Raw genomic sequence first — 20,054 nt, forward strand, 5'->3', positions numbered from 1 at the left:
CACAGGGCTGCAGGAGGAGCAATGCTTTTGGATGAGGACTCACAGCTCCCAGCGTGTGCCCCGCGTGCAGCCAGCACAGGTGTGAGTGGGGCAAGAGCAGTGTGGGTGTCCCAGCACCCCTCACAGTGCGGGTTCTCAACCACAGGTCTGCCCTGGAGCCGCAAGGTTCAGAGCCAGTCTGCAGAATGCAAGTCACCTGCAGACATCTCCAGCACCAGCAGGAGGTGGCTAAGGGCAGCTCGGGGCTGGATGGCAGCTGGGGACACAGCGAGGATGTGTAGGGTTCACCTGCGGTTGCGATTCAGTCTAGCTATGGGCATGGAACTGACATCCATTGCAGCATGAGTTTGTGCAGAAGAGGTAACATTTGGAAGTGAAACAAGAGGTTATGACCTTAAGTTGCACCAGAGAAGGTTAAGGTCGTGTAGTAGGAACAATTTCTTCTCCAAGAGAGCAGTGATGCACTGGCACAGGCTGCCCAGGAAGGTGGTGGGGTCACCATGGGAATGTGGCACTGAAGGATGCGGTCAGTGGGCATAGTGGGGGGGTTGGGCTGAGTTATATTAGAGGTCTCTTCCATCCTCAGTGATTCCATGGTTCCTCCCCAAGGACACGGTGGGCACCGGAGTCCACACTTGTCCCCAGGTGATACAGAGAACCGTAACACATCAAAGCATCCCGGGAGTTTGTGACTGAGAGGCTGGGACAGATGTCTGCAGAGCAGATAAAGCTCCCGGGGGCTTTGCGATTCACAGCACCGATCCCACAGGGAACCCACAGCCACGATTTACATCCAAGTGAAACAGAGACAGAGCCAAAACGCTGGTAGGCAGGCGGCAGCCAAAGGAGAGGGGCCAGGGATGCAGCCCTTCTTTCTGAAGGGGCATTCATCCGCTGCAGAGGAAGGAAGAGGGCGGCCTGGCCACGCTCACGCAGGCAGGTGCACTGCTGAATTTATCAGGGGGAAGGAAGTGGGGAAGGAAGTGGGCCCGGAGCGCTGGTGGCTCCATGGGCGGTCATGGGAAGAGGCCGGCACTGCAGCAGGGCCTCACGCCAGGACACAGCTGCACGGGAGCAGGGCGCTGTGCCTACAAAAGATACTGTAAGTGCAGCACTAGGCCTTGTGCCTGGGCCCTGAGCACCCTGCGGGTACGGGGGGGACTCCACAAAGTCCTTCAGCAGCTCAGAGACAGCATAGCAACTCAGAGGGGACTGGAGACTGCATAGTACTGTTTGAGTTGGAAGGATCATTAAAGGCCATCTGGTCTACCTGCCCTGCACTGAACAGGGACACCTACAGCTCCATCAGGTGCTCAGAGCCCGGGCCATTCCTCTGATCGTTTTTGGGGCCCTACTCTGGACGCATCCCAAGAGATCCATATCTCTCCCACACTGAGGAAAGCTATTGCTGAGTTTACTCTGGCCTTGCACCCTCGCCAAGGCAGCTCACCTAGGATGTGGGGCTAGGGGAACCTTTGGTATAACTCAGTACAGCCCATCACATTCTCAATGCTAGCTCATACAGGAGAAGCCTGGGCATCTTGGCATTTTTCAGCACCAAACTCACTGATTTAACAAAGCTGAGAAGTCAGGCTTTATAAACTGTGTGCTGGTAGCTCAGATTGAGGAAACATCTTCCCTCTAGTGGCTGAAACTGACTGTACACAACACAGCCACACTAACAGATTCATTTTCACCAGCTCTTAGGCTCAGCACAGATCATAAATGTATTTTTCAATAGCAGAGCTCTGGTTTCCTGGAGAAAACACAGGGATAATGCTTCCAGGGGCTGCATCAAGCTGTCCTCAGCAGAAGACCTGGGAATACCTCCCAGAAGGCTGTGTAGCATTCAGCCTTCAGCTGTCTTCCTACCACTGCACACACACACACCTACCTGGTTCTTGGTTCATCTGCTGTTTGGGGGACACACGACACAGCACCGGCTCATTAGCTGCATGATGCCAAGTGGCTTAAGCCTGACACAATGGGGGAATGTGCTATGGTGTACACATCGAGTCACAAGAAAATACCTCAAGAAAAAAGCCCTTGCTCTCTTCGTTGGAATCAGTTGATTGATTCCACCTCTTGTAGGGCCAGGAAAGGCACTCACCCCATCCTCCTGGCAAAATAACTGCAAGTGGCACGATCAGCTTTGCCTTTTCAGGTAGTATTTAATAACACTCCCAGTACACGCAATGCTTCCCCTTCTGTATTTTGCCATGATTGTCTTAAATCCTCAGAGAAGTACTGAGCTTGTGACTAATAACTTGAAAAAAAAAACCACTCAAATTAAAGGTAGTGACTGCTTCCAGCCTTGTTCTAGAGGCTTTGGTCTTTTGAGCTCACAGGCAGCTTAAGTGTAGATCTGAAACCCTAGAATTTCACTCCCGTTGCCAATTACTCATTCAGGGACGTTATATTATACCTATATTAAAAATGAATCCAGCAACTCTGACTTCTTCAAAGCAGGAAGTGAATAATGAATCAAAATTGCCCTTATTTCAGCTAGGAGAAAATGATAAATGGAGCACAAATGCTGTAAAACAGAAGTAGAAATGCTCTTCAGTAAAGGTGATGTGCTGTTCAGGTCATAACAGTCCTATCCACGCCTCCCGTGCTATGCAGATACTCACAGATCCAACCCGAGCAGAAACAAAAAGAGGGCAATAGGGAGCAGCACCACCTACTCACGGCACAGCCCTGGGAGAAGCTCTACCTCTTCTAGAAGCATCTTTTATTTCCCTGAATGGACAACAGTTCACATCAACACGTACGGGTCAGTGCCAGAACAGACCTCAATGGTGAAATCTCACTATCTTCAGCATTCAGCTGAGCATTGCTCACATCCAAAGAATGGGCTGACAACACGTGGCGTGACAGGGCTCTATAGCTACACTAGCAAATACATTGTGTAACTCATCTAACTCATCAAACCTGTATTGGGTCACAGTTAAGGACAGCCCCAAAAGTTGTTCCTCCTCTGACAGACAGACAAGTGGTTTATCCTTGTGCCTCTGCTTCTTTGGCAAAGGAGGATGCACTGCCTGCCTCTGCTGGGAACGAAGGCAAGAGGAGCTCAAAGCACAGATGCTTTGGGATCCTTCTGTTGAAAGCAGGTTTAAAAAGACTTACCCTGCTGCAGTCCACGAAGCCAGGTTCCTGCAAGCAATACTATGTTAAAGCAGCTGTGCATATTCACACCAATGCATTTTTTTCCAAGAGTTGTCATTTAGCAACTGGGTGACAGCTCTCTGTTACGCCATTTCATCTTGCTTTTTTCATAGATGGCTCCTTTCCTGACATGGGGGCAGGAGCTATTTTTTGTCTCTTTAAATACCATTTGTAGTGTTGGCTGAGTAGATGCCGGCCTCCAAAAAGCATGCAGCAACTCCTCTTCACTACTCAAAAATATGCAGAAATGAAAACACGTTTTTCTATTCCTCAAGCAAAACCTCTAAGAAACCCAACAAGATGAAATGAATATAACAATTGAGAAGCAAAACACTCCCAGAACAAATCCAAGTCCTTCAGTCCTGAAAAAGGCATGGGCCTCAGTACACATCTGCACCAGGAACCTCACACACAAAGTAACAATGAGGAGTCTGTTTTAGACCATCGGACCTATTCTTTTTTCTTGATAGACAAGTCCATATAAATTCCTCACAAATTAAAAGCGATAGACCATGCAATTATAATGGCAGAGGGCATTTTAAATGCATTTACAGAGAAGAAACATTGTTTGCACTCTCTCTTGATGTCTACACACTTCATTACATAGCTGCCCTTTTGACATTTCGGATTTCAAAATAAAATACAGCATGCAGCACAAGTCAGAGATGAGAGAATAGCTCATTCTGACAAAGCCACTCCGAAGTGCAGTGCTTCAGTCCAGCAATTAGTTCCCACTGCCCAAATGACCCAGGTCCTCATCTTGCATCAGTGCCAGCCCCGCTTGATGGCCACAGTCCCAGCATGTTTCCAGATCCCTTTTGTAGCCAACTCAAATTCACAAAACAAGAGATGGGAAGCATCCCAGATGAGAACCCCCCCCTTGCCTGCTGCTGGCTCCTTCACTCGCAGCTCAGGCTCTATGACTTGTCAGAAACCTGATTAGGTCTCAGTGCCTTTCCAAGGCCGCTGTGCTCAAGCTCTGCTATAACTGACATGTATTTAAATTCACTGGATCTGTGGTTGAAGGTCTCCACTAATTCATAGGTCTCAGAACGCTCCGTTGCATAGAAGAGCTGCACCTGATTTGCCAAGCACTGTGCTTCGTGGACCACCTGCAAGGTAAAACGAAGAATTTGTCACTGCTGAGCTTTGCTGTTTCCCATTGAAAAAGATTCTTTAGGGGCTGAAAGGCTGCAATCCTACTCACTGTCTTCACAAATTATCTCCCTCCCCTTCCTGACCTACTTAGGCCCTTCAGCACTGTGCCTACGAACGAGTCTCCTGCAGAGGTCAAACATGCACCACACTTTTCATGGTCCTTACCCACTGTGAGGCACCAGAGATCCAAAGCCTCATCTCTGAGTTTATGGTTGATCTGCTTCCCAAAATTTGACTGAATTTTCCTAATGTTTCACAAAAATAAACTATAATAACCAGAGTAAGGAAAAACAACATCTGAACTGCAAACACCAGACAGCCAAAGGTTGCTGATTTCCTTCTAACTTACCCTAGATCACTAAACAAATTAGGTTCAAGAAATCTAGTACTATTTGGGAAAGGGCCTTTTTAAGATTCTAATTTGTTTTCAGATCATAGAAACATAGAATCTTTTGAGCTGGAAGGAACCATTACAGGCCAACTCCCCTGCAATGAAAGGGCACCTGCAGCTCCATCAGGCGCTCAGAGCCCTGTTCAGCCTTACCTTGAGCGTCTCCAAGGATGGAACATCCACTACATCTCTGGGCAACTATAGAAGATGCGGTATAAGATGAGGTAAATCAATGAGCATTTTTCTCTTACCAAGAACTTGGAGTCCATTTCTGCAGTCATTAATACTATTCCTTTCTCCTCCTGCAGCTCGGGATAATGGTACAAGACCAACTGGCTAGGAGCAGCTTCACCTTGGGTCTGAAGGGAGGAAAGAAACCTGTTGGTACTCCATAAAGAACTTTAGCTTTACTGCACATCTTGAGGCTTGATTATAAAATGTTTGAGTATTAGCTGCTATGGAGACTGTCATTTTTCAGGGCTTAAGGGTCAGTTCTAATTATTTCTGGTACTTACAGAAAACGAGCAACGTGAAGAGTTTGAGCTTTTCTTAACCAAAGACCACATTCAAAATAATCTGCAGTTTCCAGGAAGACATTGCATTTCATAGCACCTACTGGTGTTCTAAACAGTTTGTACAGACAACTCTAAAATGCTTGGCTCCTGTTTCTGTTCTGAGACTGCTCAATTGCTACCTGATTCTCTCTTAGAAGAAACAGACACTTAGTACCATAAATTTACTGAATACCCATAATTAAGATCAGTTTTTCTACTGATAACTGTTTTCAAGTTAAGCTTGACAACGTGTTCATCAAATTATTCAGTAAAAATGATATATATTTCTGGATCCCAAGCCATCTTTAGACTTGTTATGGTAAGTACTCACCTGAATGTTTATTAGAGAAGTAAAGTGCAGCTCTGTTCCTGACCACTGCCCCACAAAGAACTCATAGCCTTCTTTTCTTGGCAAAGCATATAGAAACTGCAGAGGAGGGATAACAAATAAGACTCCTTTTCATAGAACTAAATAAATCCCAATGTCATACTGGCCTCCAACATAAACTCTTTAGAGAGAACCACAGTAGATTAAAAAAAAAAGGGCTTCTACTCTATTATTTCAGTAGTAAATCACCAACACTGAGGCATATTGTTATCAGTATTATATGAGACAAAGGAAAGGAGTGCAGAGAACATTCACACTGACCTGTCAGCTTGCTTCTAAAAAATTAACAATAGTAGAAATGGTCACAAATAAGATGAGGAACATTCAGAGTTTCCAATCCTGTACAGTTACCTTATTACCTGTTCCAGAACAAGAGGCAAGCATTTTCTCTTTGAGACTTACAGTCTGTTTGGCTCTATGGGGTAGGGACTTGCTCATTTTCCCACACCAAGAGGAAGGACAGTGTAGGAGCAGGGAACAAGCAGGATACTTCACTAAATCGAATAAATGGACTGTACAGAAACGCACTCAGAACTTCCTAAGCTCCATGTAGCTCAGGAATCCAGACGGATTTGGTCTTGGCAAACAGAACACACAGGACCAAGCCATCAATTTGATAAAGCTACTCATTCGGACCTACAATCCCACAAAGCCTAGCTACCCTCTGATTCTATAAAGCAATGAAGGATTTAACTTCTAGCTTAGCAAGTGCAATCTGCACAAAGCCCATGCTTCACTGCACAAATTACTGTAAAAACAGAGTACTTTCAGCAGAAAACAATGCTAATCCAGCAGCACATGGTGCAAAACTAAAGAAACATTGTCTTGCTTGCTGTTCCTATCCTTTGCAGTTCAACTTCTTCAAAGCAACAGGAATTCTCTAATTGAGGCTTACAAGATACCTACCAGCCCCCATGAGAAGCAGTGAACTCTAATCTCAGGAATCCTCAGTGTTTTATGCATTGTTGTGCTGTCATACACATACGGTACAACCCACTGAATATTTACTCTGTGTATGTAACAAAGGATTCAACTACACCCAACTCTCCACTTCCTTCCCTTGTCACAACCCTTGAGTTACAATGCTCTATAAGGGTGCTTACACAGAACACCATTATTTATTGTAGCTCTCCCTTAGAGGTATTTCTACTTTTATTTACTGCCAGCAAGAAAATGTAAGATGAAACAGGAACAATTCACGTCAACTGTGAGACAAGAGAGCTCATGTTCTCTATGTAGGTGCAGTCTAATGCCGTGGTGACATGTAGCTGCAGCTAGCAGTTCCTCCAGGTTAAAACATGCACACTTTAAATACTAAGGAAAGATACAGAAGAACATCAATGAAGCTGGCCTACACAAAACCACATGGAGGAGATTTAACCACAGGACACCAGTTAGTGGAAACCAGATGCATGTGGCTACCTTTGCAATAAGAGTGGTGAGGCACAACAGAGAGGTTGTGGATGCCCCCACCCCTGGAAGCATTCAAGGTGAGGCTGTTCCAGGCTCTGAGCACCTGATGGAGCTGAAGGTGTCCCTGTTCATTGCAGGGGAGTTGGACTAAAAGGCCTTTAAACATTCCTTCCAGCTCACACAATTCCATGATTCTATGAAATCACTGCATGGAGATACCCATTTCTGAACTCTATACCTCTTCAATCTACACACCTGACACTTGGATCAACTCTTCAGTATACCTGAATAGCCACTGCTTTTATCTGCAATTTACTTATCGAGCCAATACGATGCATATGAACAAAGGAGGGTCAAAAGTTTATGAATTAGGCTTTAGACAGGAGAAATGCATTACAACTATACATCACCACACTGTGGATCTCTGCCAGACGTACCGATGGACACTTCTGGGCTCTCTTCCATATTAAATCAAACTTCTCTGCCTTTTGGGAAAGAGGAAAATTATTTTTTTCATTACACAGCTGTGGACACAGTCACTGCTCAGTATCATTTCATTAACCTCCACAGAGCACAGCTCCCCACCTTCCACCTACAGAAAGCCTCACTGTGGAAGCAGTTAACAACGAATGCACAGAAAACTACACAAGTGCTTCATTACCTCAATGTCATCGGTACCCTACGTGAACAATACTGTCTCCAAGAGGCAGCAGGAAACCCCTTGTATCCACAGCTCTACTCCTTGGAGGCAGGGGGCCATGCTTTAGACTTACATGGTGTCCTTTCTACAAGCGTGGCATCAGCAGTTGAGCGAGATGATGCACTCAGGGCCCCAAATGATGGATTTTACATTACTGTTCTCAAGTACTAAAACGCAGGATATTTATTCAATTCAAATAAAGTATTCATCGCTTCAGTTTGTATTAAAACCACAAACATACTTGGCTTGATGAAACCCAGCCGTCCCATTCACACGTCTTCTGGGCTCCCCCAAATCTTTTGCCAGCTCTTTTCCTACCAGCATCTTGTATTAATACCTACTCTAAGGTGTTCAGGAAAGAAAACATATGCTACCCGTCAACACAAAATTCCTCCATCTGTGCTCTTGAGCACTTCAGAATTACGTGACGCCTTTCTCCCAGCCAAAGAAACTTCTGGCAGAAGACACAGCTTTTTTCCCCCCCTCAATAACACCACAAACTAATTCCCATTGTGCCTACAATATGGTTTGCATTACGGCTTTAAAAAGCTCCCAGAGCTTCTCTAAAGCAGCGCAACAAGGAACAGCGCCGGCCCCACTCGTGAAGGCCTACACCATCTTAAGTCTATCCCCAAACTGAAACCAACACACCAACAGACACAACAAGCTTTCAGGTTAACGCAGAATAAGAGCAATTAACAGCTGGTGAAGTTATCAGGGATAAGAAATGTGATCGTATCACAGGAAGCACCACGCATTCTCAATGAACAACAGCGCCGCCAGTAATTTTAACAGCACAGAACCGTCATAATTAAGTACAAGTTTATTAGACAAGCCCTTTAACACTGCCTTGTTACAAGTCTGTGCTGCAGGGAAGAAAGCAAAGAGAAGAGAAAACTTGAGGAAAAAATGACGTGAAAATACAAATGCTACCAAAAAGGATACAGCAGCCTTGCAAAGAACGTTGGTTACTGTGAATAAAGAAGCCTGGAAATTCAGTCCAGGTGCACAGAAAGAACGACGAGCTTTGACAACAACAGCCAGGAGGGGAAAATGAGAAGATAAATGTTTTCAGAAACAAAGGCCTTTATTCAATGAAAGCAATAACTCTTCCTGGCAAGAAAGTTTTTCTTGAAACCTCATTCTCTTACACTGAGGGACTACTTACAGGAATAACTGCATAAACCGTATCTTTTGCAGAGAAGTACCGATTCCAGATCTGTAAGAAACAAAGGAAACCATCTACAGTCAAAAAGCAAGCATCTAGCAGGAACGTGAAACGCTTTAAGATCAACTGCATTTGTCAGCTAAGCCTTGTCAGCACTTGGAGGGGTCACTTTTCAGCCAAGTCTGACCGACATCACCAGAAATGTGGGACAGAAATATAAACAGATAGAAGGGAACAACGTGCAAACCGAAATGACAGCAGGGAGAATAACTCGATTCACACTGTCCTTAAAACGAATGCACCCTCCTCCTTCTAACCCTCACCATCTTTAGTTTGAGTACAAATCTCCTGCATGACAAAAAACACAAGTGAAGATAGTAGATGGCAAAAGCTTTGTTTATATTCCTGCAGAACAGACGTAGCACAATCCATACGAGCCACTGCCAGGATTCCCCTCTCACAGGGGCTTGCTGATTCCAATGTTAAATAGCTGCTATGAGTTGCAGCAGCGATACGTTTTGAGTAGTCAAACACATGGTAGGTGGCTTTACCTACAGATGCAGGGAAAAGTGTCATTTGCTATTGATATGCACGTGAGCACAGGTTTTATAAGTCTACATCCATAGCCATGTTTCATTTTTGAGTCTAATAAGACCGAAGACTTTAAGTAATGCTTGCATTCTCTCATATACATTACTATTAAGCACAGATTTGGAACAAACTCCACGCCATTTAAATCCATTACCTGCTCTATTTCCTCTGCTGATTTCTCTTTCACCATTTCAACGTTAAGAATTGAATCGAGCGTCTGCAAGAGAAAGCATATGGCATCTGGCACAGTGACACTTCTCTGATTCGAGTGAGATTTCAGAATGAATGGATGCAATTACAGAGAACAAAATCAAGCAAGAGCAACTTAATTCAATTTACAATCTTAGTTCTCTGAATTGCCATAGAAACTACTACACTTAAGCAGTAACGTGCTGAAGATTGGATTCGTGCACTGAAGCACAACGCAAGAGATTCTGTCAGGACAGAGAATGCGCTTCACTCCACTTCTGCACACCTCCAAAGCACTGGAAAAATGAGCTGCAGCCTTTTCCCTTCAACCCATCTCACACGTGCTCTGCTGGCAGCTTTACAAAGAAGGTTTGCCAAAATACAAGAAAGTTAAAGAGAATAAAACCATACTCCTGTCCCTCTTCTGGCTGAACTTTGAAGATATATTTCAAGTCCGCAGAGGTAGCTTAACCCTTCTGATTTATTATTGGGAGCTTTGAGATTCTTTGGCTAGCAGGAACGTGCAGGACGTCAGAGAGAAAGGACGGGATAATAAAAACACAGTGCCAGGAGTTTGAAGACTTGAACGCAATCCCAATAGTAAATGAGTATCTGCTAATGAAGTGCAGCGTAAGGAAGGTTAGTTGTAGCTCAAACCTCTTGGCTGAAGCACTGGTGCCAAATTAACACCTACCCTTCACTCGCTAGCATGTCCTCCAGCACTTGGGTTCATTTCCCTTACCTTATCCCGCGTGAATCCTCCCTTTGACGTCTTTGTGCTCAGGCCTTCTGCCTAGAAGAGAGCATTATTCTTTAATTTTCTTGCAGCTGATGCTGTAGTACCACTTATTTGCCCTGCCTACCACGCACATCACGTCTGCTGACATCAGCTTCTCAGTATGAGCTCAACTTCAAGATACTTACACATTGCTGCAGTGCATTTTATGACAATAAACTACTGACTTGGAGAAGTAATAAGAAGAACAGCAATGAGAAGTATGAATTAGGTGGTCACGAAAGATTTGTTAAGGCAAAGCATTACTCGTTTTGGATCCAATATTACTGAACTGTTTTTGTTGTTGTTCTCACTCACTACAGAATGATAAATCACTGAATCACAGAATTGTTAAGGGAGGAAAAGACATCCAAGATCATCCAGTCCAACCCCAAGCTGTGCCTGCATGCCCACAGACCGTGTCCCTCAGTGCCACCTCCAGGGATGGTGACCCCACCACCTCGCAGGGCAGCTGTGCCACTGCATCACTGCTCTTTCTGAGAATAAATTGTTCCTGATATCCAACCCGAACCTCCCCTGGTGCAATTCCCTTGAGCCTCCTCTTTTCCAAACCAAACAGCCCCACTCCCTCAGCCGCTCCCCATAACATTTGTACTCCAGGCCCCCAACAGCTCCATTACCCTTTCTGTGCAAGCTCATGTCACTCCATCTAGCCAAACTAACCCCGAACTAATTAAACACGTAAAAAAGCCCTTAAGCTCAGAAACTACAAGCTAAAAAAACAGCAGAATAACGCTGGAATGGTATTTTTAGCCATTAGAGAACAAGATTTGGGGCTCCTTTCCAGCAGGAATGCTGCATTTGTAGCTTTGTGTTGACCCTAAGTAAATAACAAAGGCATAGACTCGCAGAATCATTAAGGTTGGAGAAGACCTCTGAGATCTCCTGGTCCAACCACCACCAAGCCACGTTCCTCAGTACTACACCTACACGTTCTTGAACACCTCCAGGGCCCGTGACTCCACCAGCCTGGCTCTAATGGATGATCTTAGTGGTCTTTTCCAACCTTAACGATGCAGTGATTGTACCAATTACAAGGAAAACCGGCCTTGCCTTTTCTTCCATGCACCTCACAAACTCTGACTGCTTGGAAAACCCCACGGGCTGCTTTTTCACTTCATTTCTTTTTTCCATCCGGGATTCAAACACATCCGGACTGGACCTGAATCAGAAAAGAGACCATTAACAGCTCCAAGTGATTAACCCCGTTCGGCCAGCCCCATCCATCCCTCCCTCCCTCCCCAACCTGCGCAGCTCCTGGATCTTATGGCGGTATTTCCCGTAGAAGGGGTTCTCCTCCAGCACCTCCTCCCCCGGCCCCGTCGCCCTCCGGCACTGCGGGGCCGTCGCCCCCCGGCACGGCGGGGCCAGCAGCCCGAGCGGGCGCAGCGCGGCGCGGCTCCGCAGCGCGACCCCCAACCCCCAGCCCTGCGCCAGAGGCCCCGCCATGGCGCCGCCGCCGCTCCCGCTCCGCCCGCAGCAGCGCTCCGCCCGCCCCCGGCGCCGCGCCGTTCCGTTCCGCTGCCGAATGAGCGAGAGAGGCGCACGCTACGAATGAGCTTTTATTGAGGTAAATTAAAGTTACAGTGAGGAAAAGCGCGTGGTGGTCGGGAGCTACAAGCCAGCTCGCACGGATCTGGGAAGCCGTCATACGTTACTGAAACAAGTACAGCACAGCAGTGAGCCTTCGGTAAACTGAAAATACAAAGAGGTCCCTATGCAGGAGTCACCAAAAGATAAGATCAAAACAACACAAGGTGGAAATGACACCGAGCATCAGAGCATAGGAGTGGCACAGCCAGCCCTCAGCACCAGCATGGCTGCACCCCAATGGCAGTGCTCGTGGCCACCCAGGAGCCTCCACACCAACATAGGGTCACCTCGCTTGTCCCCAGAGTGCCGAATCAGCCTCAGCGTGCCCACTGCTGCCATGATCTCATTGGTCTCTCCAACCTTAACAATTCTGATCTCACCTCTTGGTTTCAGACATCCCCCCTAGGACTTGCCGCCAAGGGCAGGCTGTGCCATTGGGCTCCCACACAAACATCTCATCATATCCTCCTAGATCTGGACAAATGCATTCGCCATCCCTCACTTATGCCCTCTGCCATGAGCACGCGGCACAGAGATCAGAAGCACAGCAGAAGACCTGCAGGGATCACAGCAGTGCTCCAAGGCTGCAACAAAGAGCTACCTGCAAGTCTAGGCCGAACAGAAGCTACTGCTGTGCTCCTACATGGTCATATTTTGTTAAACTCAAAGCACAAGTCCATCCTACATGGCGGCAACAACAGCAACCAGCTGCGATCTGGACATGCACGCTAAGCAGCACCACGGACAGCTGTGCCTCAATGCCAATTGGTGACCAATGGAGCTCCTTGGCTGCATACAGAGGACACTGCTATCGCACACTGTTCTCAACAAGCTCTAGCTGACAACTTCACTATTGCTGTTGAAAAGCCTTCAGAAAGTAAAGCATACGGTAACAAAACAAAACACCAGTAGGTTCACGTGGCAATACAATAATCCCTTAAAATTTAAGGTAAATTTCGTACAAATTATACTTCCAAAAATATTTTGCAAACTCTGGCATATGGCTATGATACAGTATGTACAAATAAAATACCAGAATGGTTACATTTTATTGCTAGGGTTTTATTATTATTATTATTTGGTTAAGGAATTATACGGAAGTGTATAAAAGGGTACAGGAAGCAGCAAGAAGCAAGTATTGGCTTCTTGGCCTCTTAAAGCCAAGGTTGGTTGGATTTGTTCTGAAATACTGCGCTTTAAAATGTCACATCAAAAGCATCTCCTTACTGGGTCATGTCTGCATTACCCAAATAGGAGAGAAGAGCAACAGTGACAGAAGCCTAGGCAATGGGTAAAAGGGTTTCATTTTGCACATTCCTCCACTGATACGTACTTCCAGAATACAGTTATTCACACAACTATAAACATCCAGCCCAAAGTTACATAAAATTCAACAGCTATGAACTGACTTCCACATAAACTGATGTTTCGGTGAGGTGGGTACATTCAATTCACTAATCATGCAAAAAAACTCCCAACAAGATTAGTGATATTGTGAGCAGAATCATCTGATTTGGCCCTGATCTGGCCTGCAAGATAACACCTCCTGCAAAAGTATTTTGTCATGTTCCAGGAGATTACAAACATGCTTGGTGTTTAGATCTACTAGCATAAACACAACTTTTAAGTTCCTCTGTATCAAGGAAACCTCACTCACAAAGCACCTGTCAGTAGAGATAGCTGATGCAACCGCCTGCCCTGCCTTTTATAGCCTTCTGTTGAGGAGAAGACAAAGGTTAAGGTACCAAGAAGCAATCACATGCATGTTAACCAGGGAAAAAAAAAAAACAAAACCAAATTCTACTTTAGCCTTCCCCACCTGCTCACAAATCCTACTGACAAGGAGCTTTACTCAGGGTACTTCATCAGTGACCTCAACAACAGTGGGTGGAAGAAGCCAGCAGCGTCAGCAAACCTGATCACAAGGCCTGCAGTAATCAGTCAGCGTGACTCAGCGCACCTCTACCTGCACAGAGAGCAGGGTTAGAGCTATTGGGCTGCTACTCAGCAGGCTGCATTGTAGGCTTTTACCTCTTCAGTATCTGTTAAAGTTGTTCAGTAGCTTTTTCCTTCTTTGAACCAGATAGGCTCATCTTAGAAAATGTAATCTGGATGCAATACAGCAAAGCTAAAAGAATGCTGAAGTGAAAACCCAAGCACTTGGTAGGTAATTGCTCCCGTAGGCTCATGATATAAAAACACATTCAACTCTTCCCTCTGAAAGTAAGTCCTGCTAGAGATGTGCATGGTTCCTCTCTCCTTCCTTCCTCTCCCTAACTCCAAACTCACCCTTGGATATGCCTAGTTAAAACTAGAATTCAGCTGAAGCTCTCAACCACTCCTTTTAGGCTCGAGTCTCTCATTATAAACAGTTTACTGCCAACACAACCCCTGACACTAACTTCTCCTTAAATATGCATAATTTAAGCTATTTCAGATATTTACAAGCAGAAAAAGCCCATCTTTACAAGACAGATTTCTTTCTGCTTTACGTAAAGTGCAGCTTTCTAATTTAAGGCAAATTTCAGTGAAATATAAAACCATAGTTTTATTTTTGTATGTACACATTTTAAATTAGAAACAAGAACTCCCTCAGAAAGAAAGACCAGCAAGTGCTTCTAAACGAGTTTGGGAATTTTCTGGATTGTAACACAGTCCCAATATTATGTCATATTGACATCTAAACCTGTAAATTTCTTTTCAATAAATGCAAACGAAAAAAGAGATGTCAATGTGTACACTCCAAAGGTCAATAAAAGACTGGGAAAGTGCAGTTTTTTCATGTCCCGTAGTTTCCTTTCGCTACAGTAGCATTCCTCAATATCACATTTCTAAACTTCTATCCTATACACCCAAAGCTAATCTCAGTTCTTCTAATGAGTATTTCTCATCACCATCTGTGTCAAATTTCTTAAAGATCTGTGAGTCTTGGGCTGCAGAGCCCAGCAGCTTTTGAAGATCTTCAAATGACAGTTTTCCATCAGCATCTTCAGGTGCTTTGTCAAACAAATCCTGGAGATCTGCAAAGAGAACAATGATTTAGAAGTAATCCTTTGAAGCACACAGGAACATTGTACAAGTTACTCTTCCAGTTTTACTGCATTATGCATTATCACCTAGTCATTAAGTAAATAAGGCATCTCCAAGTGCTTAGTTTGCTTTCTGTGCTGTCAGTAAGTTCAGGAGGAAAATAAAAACACAAAAAATGTCCATCAACATTTCTTAAGTCTTGAAAAAAAATAAAATGAAATCCCTATTTCTGGCCACAGCTAACATCCCGTTCTACCACTACCAACTGCATACAGACACAGCTATCTTTCACAAAAGCAAGCTCTGAATGACTGTTGCTATACCAACAGCACTGATCATATAAAGGGAAAAGTGTCTATTCACTTTCTGATGCAAAGCAATGCCCTTTCAGTAGCTGGAGAGACTGAACAGCAAGATCCAGAAACCATTCATCCCGCCAGGCAGTGCCCTCTTAAAAAGAGAAGGAGAATAAAAAGGAAGAAGACAAATAACAGACACATTCACACCTAATTCATTTTCCTTCAGCATCCTAATTCTGACCTTGACTACTCCCCCAGTCTCCTGGGCACCTGACACAATATTTAATGCACTCAAAATAAACAAGTGACTCTAACGAACACACCTGTTTAAATCACTGCTGCTTTTTTGTTTATACACTTTTCTTTCAGTTAGGTCTACGGTTCTCAAGCTTTTCAACTTGACTAAACTTATCACAGAACATCCAGACACTGTCATAATTTCAGTTCTACTTAACGTCTCCTGAACATTTACATGACATATTTAGAAAAAGGAAAGGTCAGCCTGGAGAAGACACACCTTCTATGCTGGAAATTCCTGGTAAGGACAGATGTCTCAGCTGTCTGTTCTTCTCTGTGCTGTCATCAGCTGACCTTGAAGCCAGCCTTGAAAGGTCTGTGGGCTTTGTCATGGTACTCGGACTACTTTCAACTGTTGCAAAACAATTTCTATTAGTCTTGTTAATTGAATTAAGTTAGCAGAAACAAAGAAAGATTCCAGAAGAACGAATTCAAATATTTTTTGCATCAGAGATGCTGTATGGGATGAGAATGGCGCAAAATTGTTTCAGAATACAGCAGTGTTATGTACTTTTACTAATAACTAGAAGAACACAAGAAAGGAAATCTGATCTTTGGACAGTTATACAGCTTTAATCTTTCACGCTGTGCCTGGGAAAAGTGTATTTGTAAACATCATACACAGAACAACTGGTTGGCAAACGCTTTTCACTTCCCACTCTGGAAACATTGAGCAAGCTTTAGTAATGGAATCAACATCTGACTGCTTGGGTTGCTTTCACCATCTTCTCCCTCCTCTAGGTATGTATCCTTGTCTCCTCCCATAACAGCAACTGGTGGAAAAGTCATATTCAAACTTTTGTATTCGTACATCCTTTTCCATATCTTAAAGTTGTTTTCTGTGACTTCAGCTGAACTAATCTCCACAGATTTTAAGGAAACAGTGCAAGTTATTCACCTTCGTTACTTATTCTTTTAGTTACATGGAGAACATCCATTTTTCGAGGTTACTGTTACAAAACATCCTTACCATTCTTTGATGTCTCAATGGGTCGGTCATCTTCTAGCCTACTTGCACGAGCAGTGAGTAGCTGAAGCTTCTCCCTTAGATTTAATTCCTGAGAATCTCTGGTTCCTGCTTCCTGCATACGTAGAAAAGAAGTTTGTTAAAAAACATCCCTCTTCAATACATGGAGAAGATTAGGACAAGAATTCGTTTAAAATATCCAAGTACTTTTGAATGACTCAGTGCTTTTCAGGCTGATCAAGTTTTAAATTATTAACAAGATTAAATATAAATTAAAAAATCTATGGGAACACATAAGGCCTAAATTCATATCATCTCTAAGAAGAGTATCTAAACTTCAGTACCTAAACCTCAAAAGTAGGCAAGTATTTTGCAGACACTAACTTCAAAAGAATACGGCATTTAATTTCCATATTTCTTATATAAATGATACAGATAAAGGATACAGAATAGATACAGATACAGAAAAACGGTACTATGAAAAGTTAACGTGTACTTGGATTGAACATTTATACATCAAGTGATTTAAATAATTGTTTTAAATGTTTACTGCAGCACTGACTGCCTTAAGGTTGGCACTACTATACCTCTGCCAAGCATGACTTTTACATCTTTATCTCTTCTATTCTTTTTATTATAAAGTTCCAGGTCACAGCTTCAGTTCACAGCATTTCAAGCCTGATTTGACAGCATAGCCAGGTCACTCATCTGTCTTCTTACCAGAAGATGGAAACTAACCTTAACAGCACCACCCCTCAACTCCAACCTATAACTTCATCCCTCCGTTAAGTCTGTTAAACCAGATCACAGCCAGTCATTAGGTTGTCCACTAGTAAAAAGTTTCCCTAAGTCATGTTTTGGCTGCTAGCTCCTGAGGCTACTGATGTTTGCACAGTCCTCTAACTTCACTTCGGCATCACTGTCTTCTTGAATTTCCTTCCTATTACCCTTCCACGATTTCTCCTATGTTGCATTATGCTTATCAAGGATGAACATAAGCCCAAGAGAGTCCTTATACACAGGTAAATGCTATAACACCATTTATAGCATGAACTCACAATAGCTGGACCAGCTTTGCTGAAAGCATGGCAATGGGAATTCAAATTGAGCCAGTTACTAAAGTCCCTCACTGCAACAGACAGTGGTCTGAACCTCCCTAAACTTTCAGCTACACAAAAGGATACTACAGCAGCTCTGCCATGTTATTCCATACATAATAGGAATGGCAAGACTTTAAAATCCAACTTGTCTTCCATCCCAATTCACTTCCTTTCCCCAAAATGGGATAGGTAAGCTGTCCTTCTATACTATACTTTTAAAAGAAACCAGATCAGATAAGCCTGCTTGCAGATCTTTTCTCAAGTCTCATTTAAAACATGATTTTAAGACAATGACAGGGTCTACTAACCCAGTGTAGTTTCTGTTTCCTTACTTTACCTTCGGTTTTTTATTTGAATGTGTTTCATTAACTGGTTGATCTTCATTTTCCACTTTTGCAGAGGTAGTTGTATCATTCCCCTAGAAAATGGAGGAGAGTTGAGTATAGTCATGTACTTACTGTTTTCTATAATAAAGTTTTTTCTTCCAAATTTGCCAGACATAAAGCCTCCCAAGTTTTATTTTCACTTTAGTTAGACCTTAAGAAGCTGTATATGTGCTGTGCAGAACAAACTGAAATTAGCAGACACCCACAGTCATGCTTACCGGACTGGTAGACAAGTTGTTTCTTTTTTCCAGCTTATTCACAGCAACAGGAGTGTTTTCCAACAGCATAACCCTCTGGCTGAGGTTACCAATGGCTGAATCCACGTTTAGAAGCTTGATGTCATTCAACTTCTGGTTTGTCACTATAGTGTTATTTAGCTCCTCCAAAGCTGCATGGAGTGCCTGGCTTTCCTGAAATATAAAACCAAGACATGTTGGTTTACTTGACTTCTGCAGCTCTATTGGTATTAACAACATGGTGGCTGACCCAGTTTAACCAGGCACACTTCAGGCTGTCTCGTCACAGGAACACTGGAAACATTCAACGAGAAGCTTCCACAAAGTTATTCCAGCTTTCAAAGTTTGAGTGAGATTTTCCTCAAGGCTAACCTCTTTGTTGCTAGTGTAGTCAATTCAGCTGTGCCAGCAAACACACAAAGCCTATTCATCTCGTTTTCCAGAGCAAACTTAGTAACTACACCAATTATTTATCTGAAAAAAGAGCATATTTATACACTTTTGAGGAATATGTTAATTGTATTAAATATATTCAATATAATTTGGTTACAAACCATCTGAGGTTTGTAAGGTGTAAGCATGAATACTTTTTTTTTTTATCCCCTCTTTGCACACTTCATTATTTCAAGGGTGACTCAACACACGCCACTCCTAGATTTGCTCTGATTGGCAACCATGAATGGCCATAAAATCCATTCAATAAAAGCTTTTAAGTCATTTATATGAGCAAAGTACTCCGTAATTTGTTTGATAGTCAATTATTACTTTTCACTTAGTTAAAACACACACAAGAAGTGCTCTCAGGCTACAATATTTTCATGTTTGCACATGCACATTACTACAGTAATCTTATCTTGTACTTGGTTTTGATGTATGCCATTTGTATTTTGCCTTCATAAAAACCATACTTTTTTTGTATACTACTACACAGTCAAACACACAAAATTTAGGTACCACTGATACCTGTATTGATATTCCCTATGCAAGGGAGAAAAATACCTGTTTGCAATTTTCTGTCTGATTTTTCTCAGTCATTGGCAGAGCAGTGGAGTGTTTCAGTTCCTTCTAAAGAAAGAAGCAGAAAGTGATGCTTGTAACAAATACTAAGCTCTTAAGAACTGGCAGATCACAACTAAAGATATTTTGCTGTAGTTATTGTTGCTCGTGTCTGTTGTGTGTGCAGTATTTTAACTAGGCTAACACAGCAGAAAGTCAAATATGTTGTTTTTCATTAAACCCCCCCAAATTGGCTCTTCTCCTTTAAAGAAGTATTAAGGCACGGATTTCACCACTGCCATACAGTCACATCTACCAAGTTTTTGCAGCACTCGCTAATTAGTTTCATAAGGTGCATGAGAATATTTGTAGAGAAGATCTAATTTAAAGTAGTGTTGTACTGCACTGTAACTGAAAAACTATTTATTTGCTGTTTTTCCACTAGAAGAGAGGTCAGCATAAATACAACAAGCAGTTTCTGGTAAGGATGGTCAATAATCTCATCCTTGCCCACATCCTTAATTCAACCAGCAGATCATCTCAGCAATTTCACTTGTAGGACTCAGTGCAGACAGTTACCATAAGCAGTACTCTGCATCACACAGAAGCAGGGAGTTCCAGGGCTCTAAAA

General features: G+C 43.4%; 2 protein-coding genes across 5 annotated transcripts in view; both read right to left on the reverse strand.

The window, feature by feature from the left end:
- Positions 1-2,151: 2,151 nt before the first annotated feature.
- Positions 2,152-12,556, reverse strand: ATPAF1 (ATP synthase mitochondrial F1 complex assembly factor 1). Of its 2 annotated transcripts, none has more exons than XM_422453.7 (9): positions 11,766-12,556; positions 11,573-11,681; positions 10,466-10,516; positions 9,689-9,751; positions 8,944-8,994; positions 7,513-7,560; positions 5,606-5,701; positions 4,972-5,079; positions 2,152-4,283 (listed from the first exon to the last, which is right to left on the reverse strand). In XM_422453.7, the coding sequence occupies exons 1-9, from the start codon at positions 11,966-11,968 to the stop codon at positions 4,089-4,091; spliced, it is 924 nt and encodes a 307-aa protein (XP_422453.1). In that variant the 5' UTR covers positions 11,969-12,556; the 3' UTR covers positions 2,152-4,088. The 2 variants fall into 2 exon arrangements, with proteins under 2 accessions (XP_422453.1, XP_004936830.1); XM_004936773.5 differs by having other exon boundaries at positions 7,486-7,560; positions 11,766-11,995.
- Positions 12,064-20,054, reverse strand: part of EFCAB14 (EF-hand calcium binding domain 14) — a 41,250-nt gene continuing 33,259 nt past the window's right edge. For 2 of the 3 annotated variants that reach the window (XM_046944495.1, NM_001277774.2), the window contains exons 6-11: positions 19,427-19,492; positions 18,410-18,601; positions 18,143-18,223; positions 16,709-16,820; positions 15,959-16,090; positions 12,064-15,132 (exon numbers count right to left, since the gene is read on the reverse strand). In XM_046944495.1, coding sequence (XP_046800451.1) covers positions 14,957-15,132; positions 15,959-16,090; positions 16,709-16,820; positions 18,143-18,223; positions 18,410-18,601; positions 19,427-19,492 — 759 coding nt within the window. In that variant the 3' untranslated portion in view covers positions 12,064-14,956. The other variant, XM_015291009.4, reaches the window with a different exon arrangement.

The sequence above is a fragment of the Gallus gallus genome, chromosome 8, assembly GCF_016699485.2.
Source record: "Gallus gallus isolate bGalGal1 chromosome 8, bGalGal1.mat.broiler.GRCg7b, whole genome shotgun sequence".
In the NCBI taxonomy this organism is placed as follows: Eukaryota; Metazoa; Chordata; class Aves; order Galliformes; family Phasianidae; genus Gallus; species Gallus gallus.

Coding starts and splice junctions, on each gene's coding strand:
- ATPAF1 (XM_004936773.5), bottom strand. CDS start 11,968: ATGGCGGGGCCTCTGGCGCAGGGCTGGGGGTTGGGGGTCGCGCTGCGG. Junction 10,517..11,572: donor TGAGGTGCATGGAAGAAAAG/GCAAGGCCGGTT, acceptor GCTCTCTTCTAG/GCAGAAGGCCTGAGCACAAA. Junction 7,561..8,943: donor CGGTTTATGCAGTTATTCCT/GTAAGTAGTCCC, acceptor CTTTCCCAAAAG/GCAGAGAAGTTTGATTTAAT.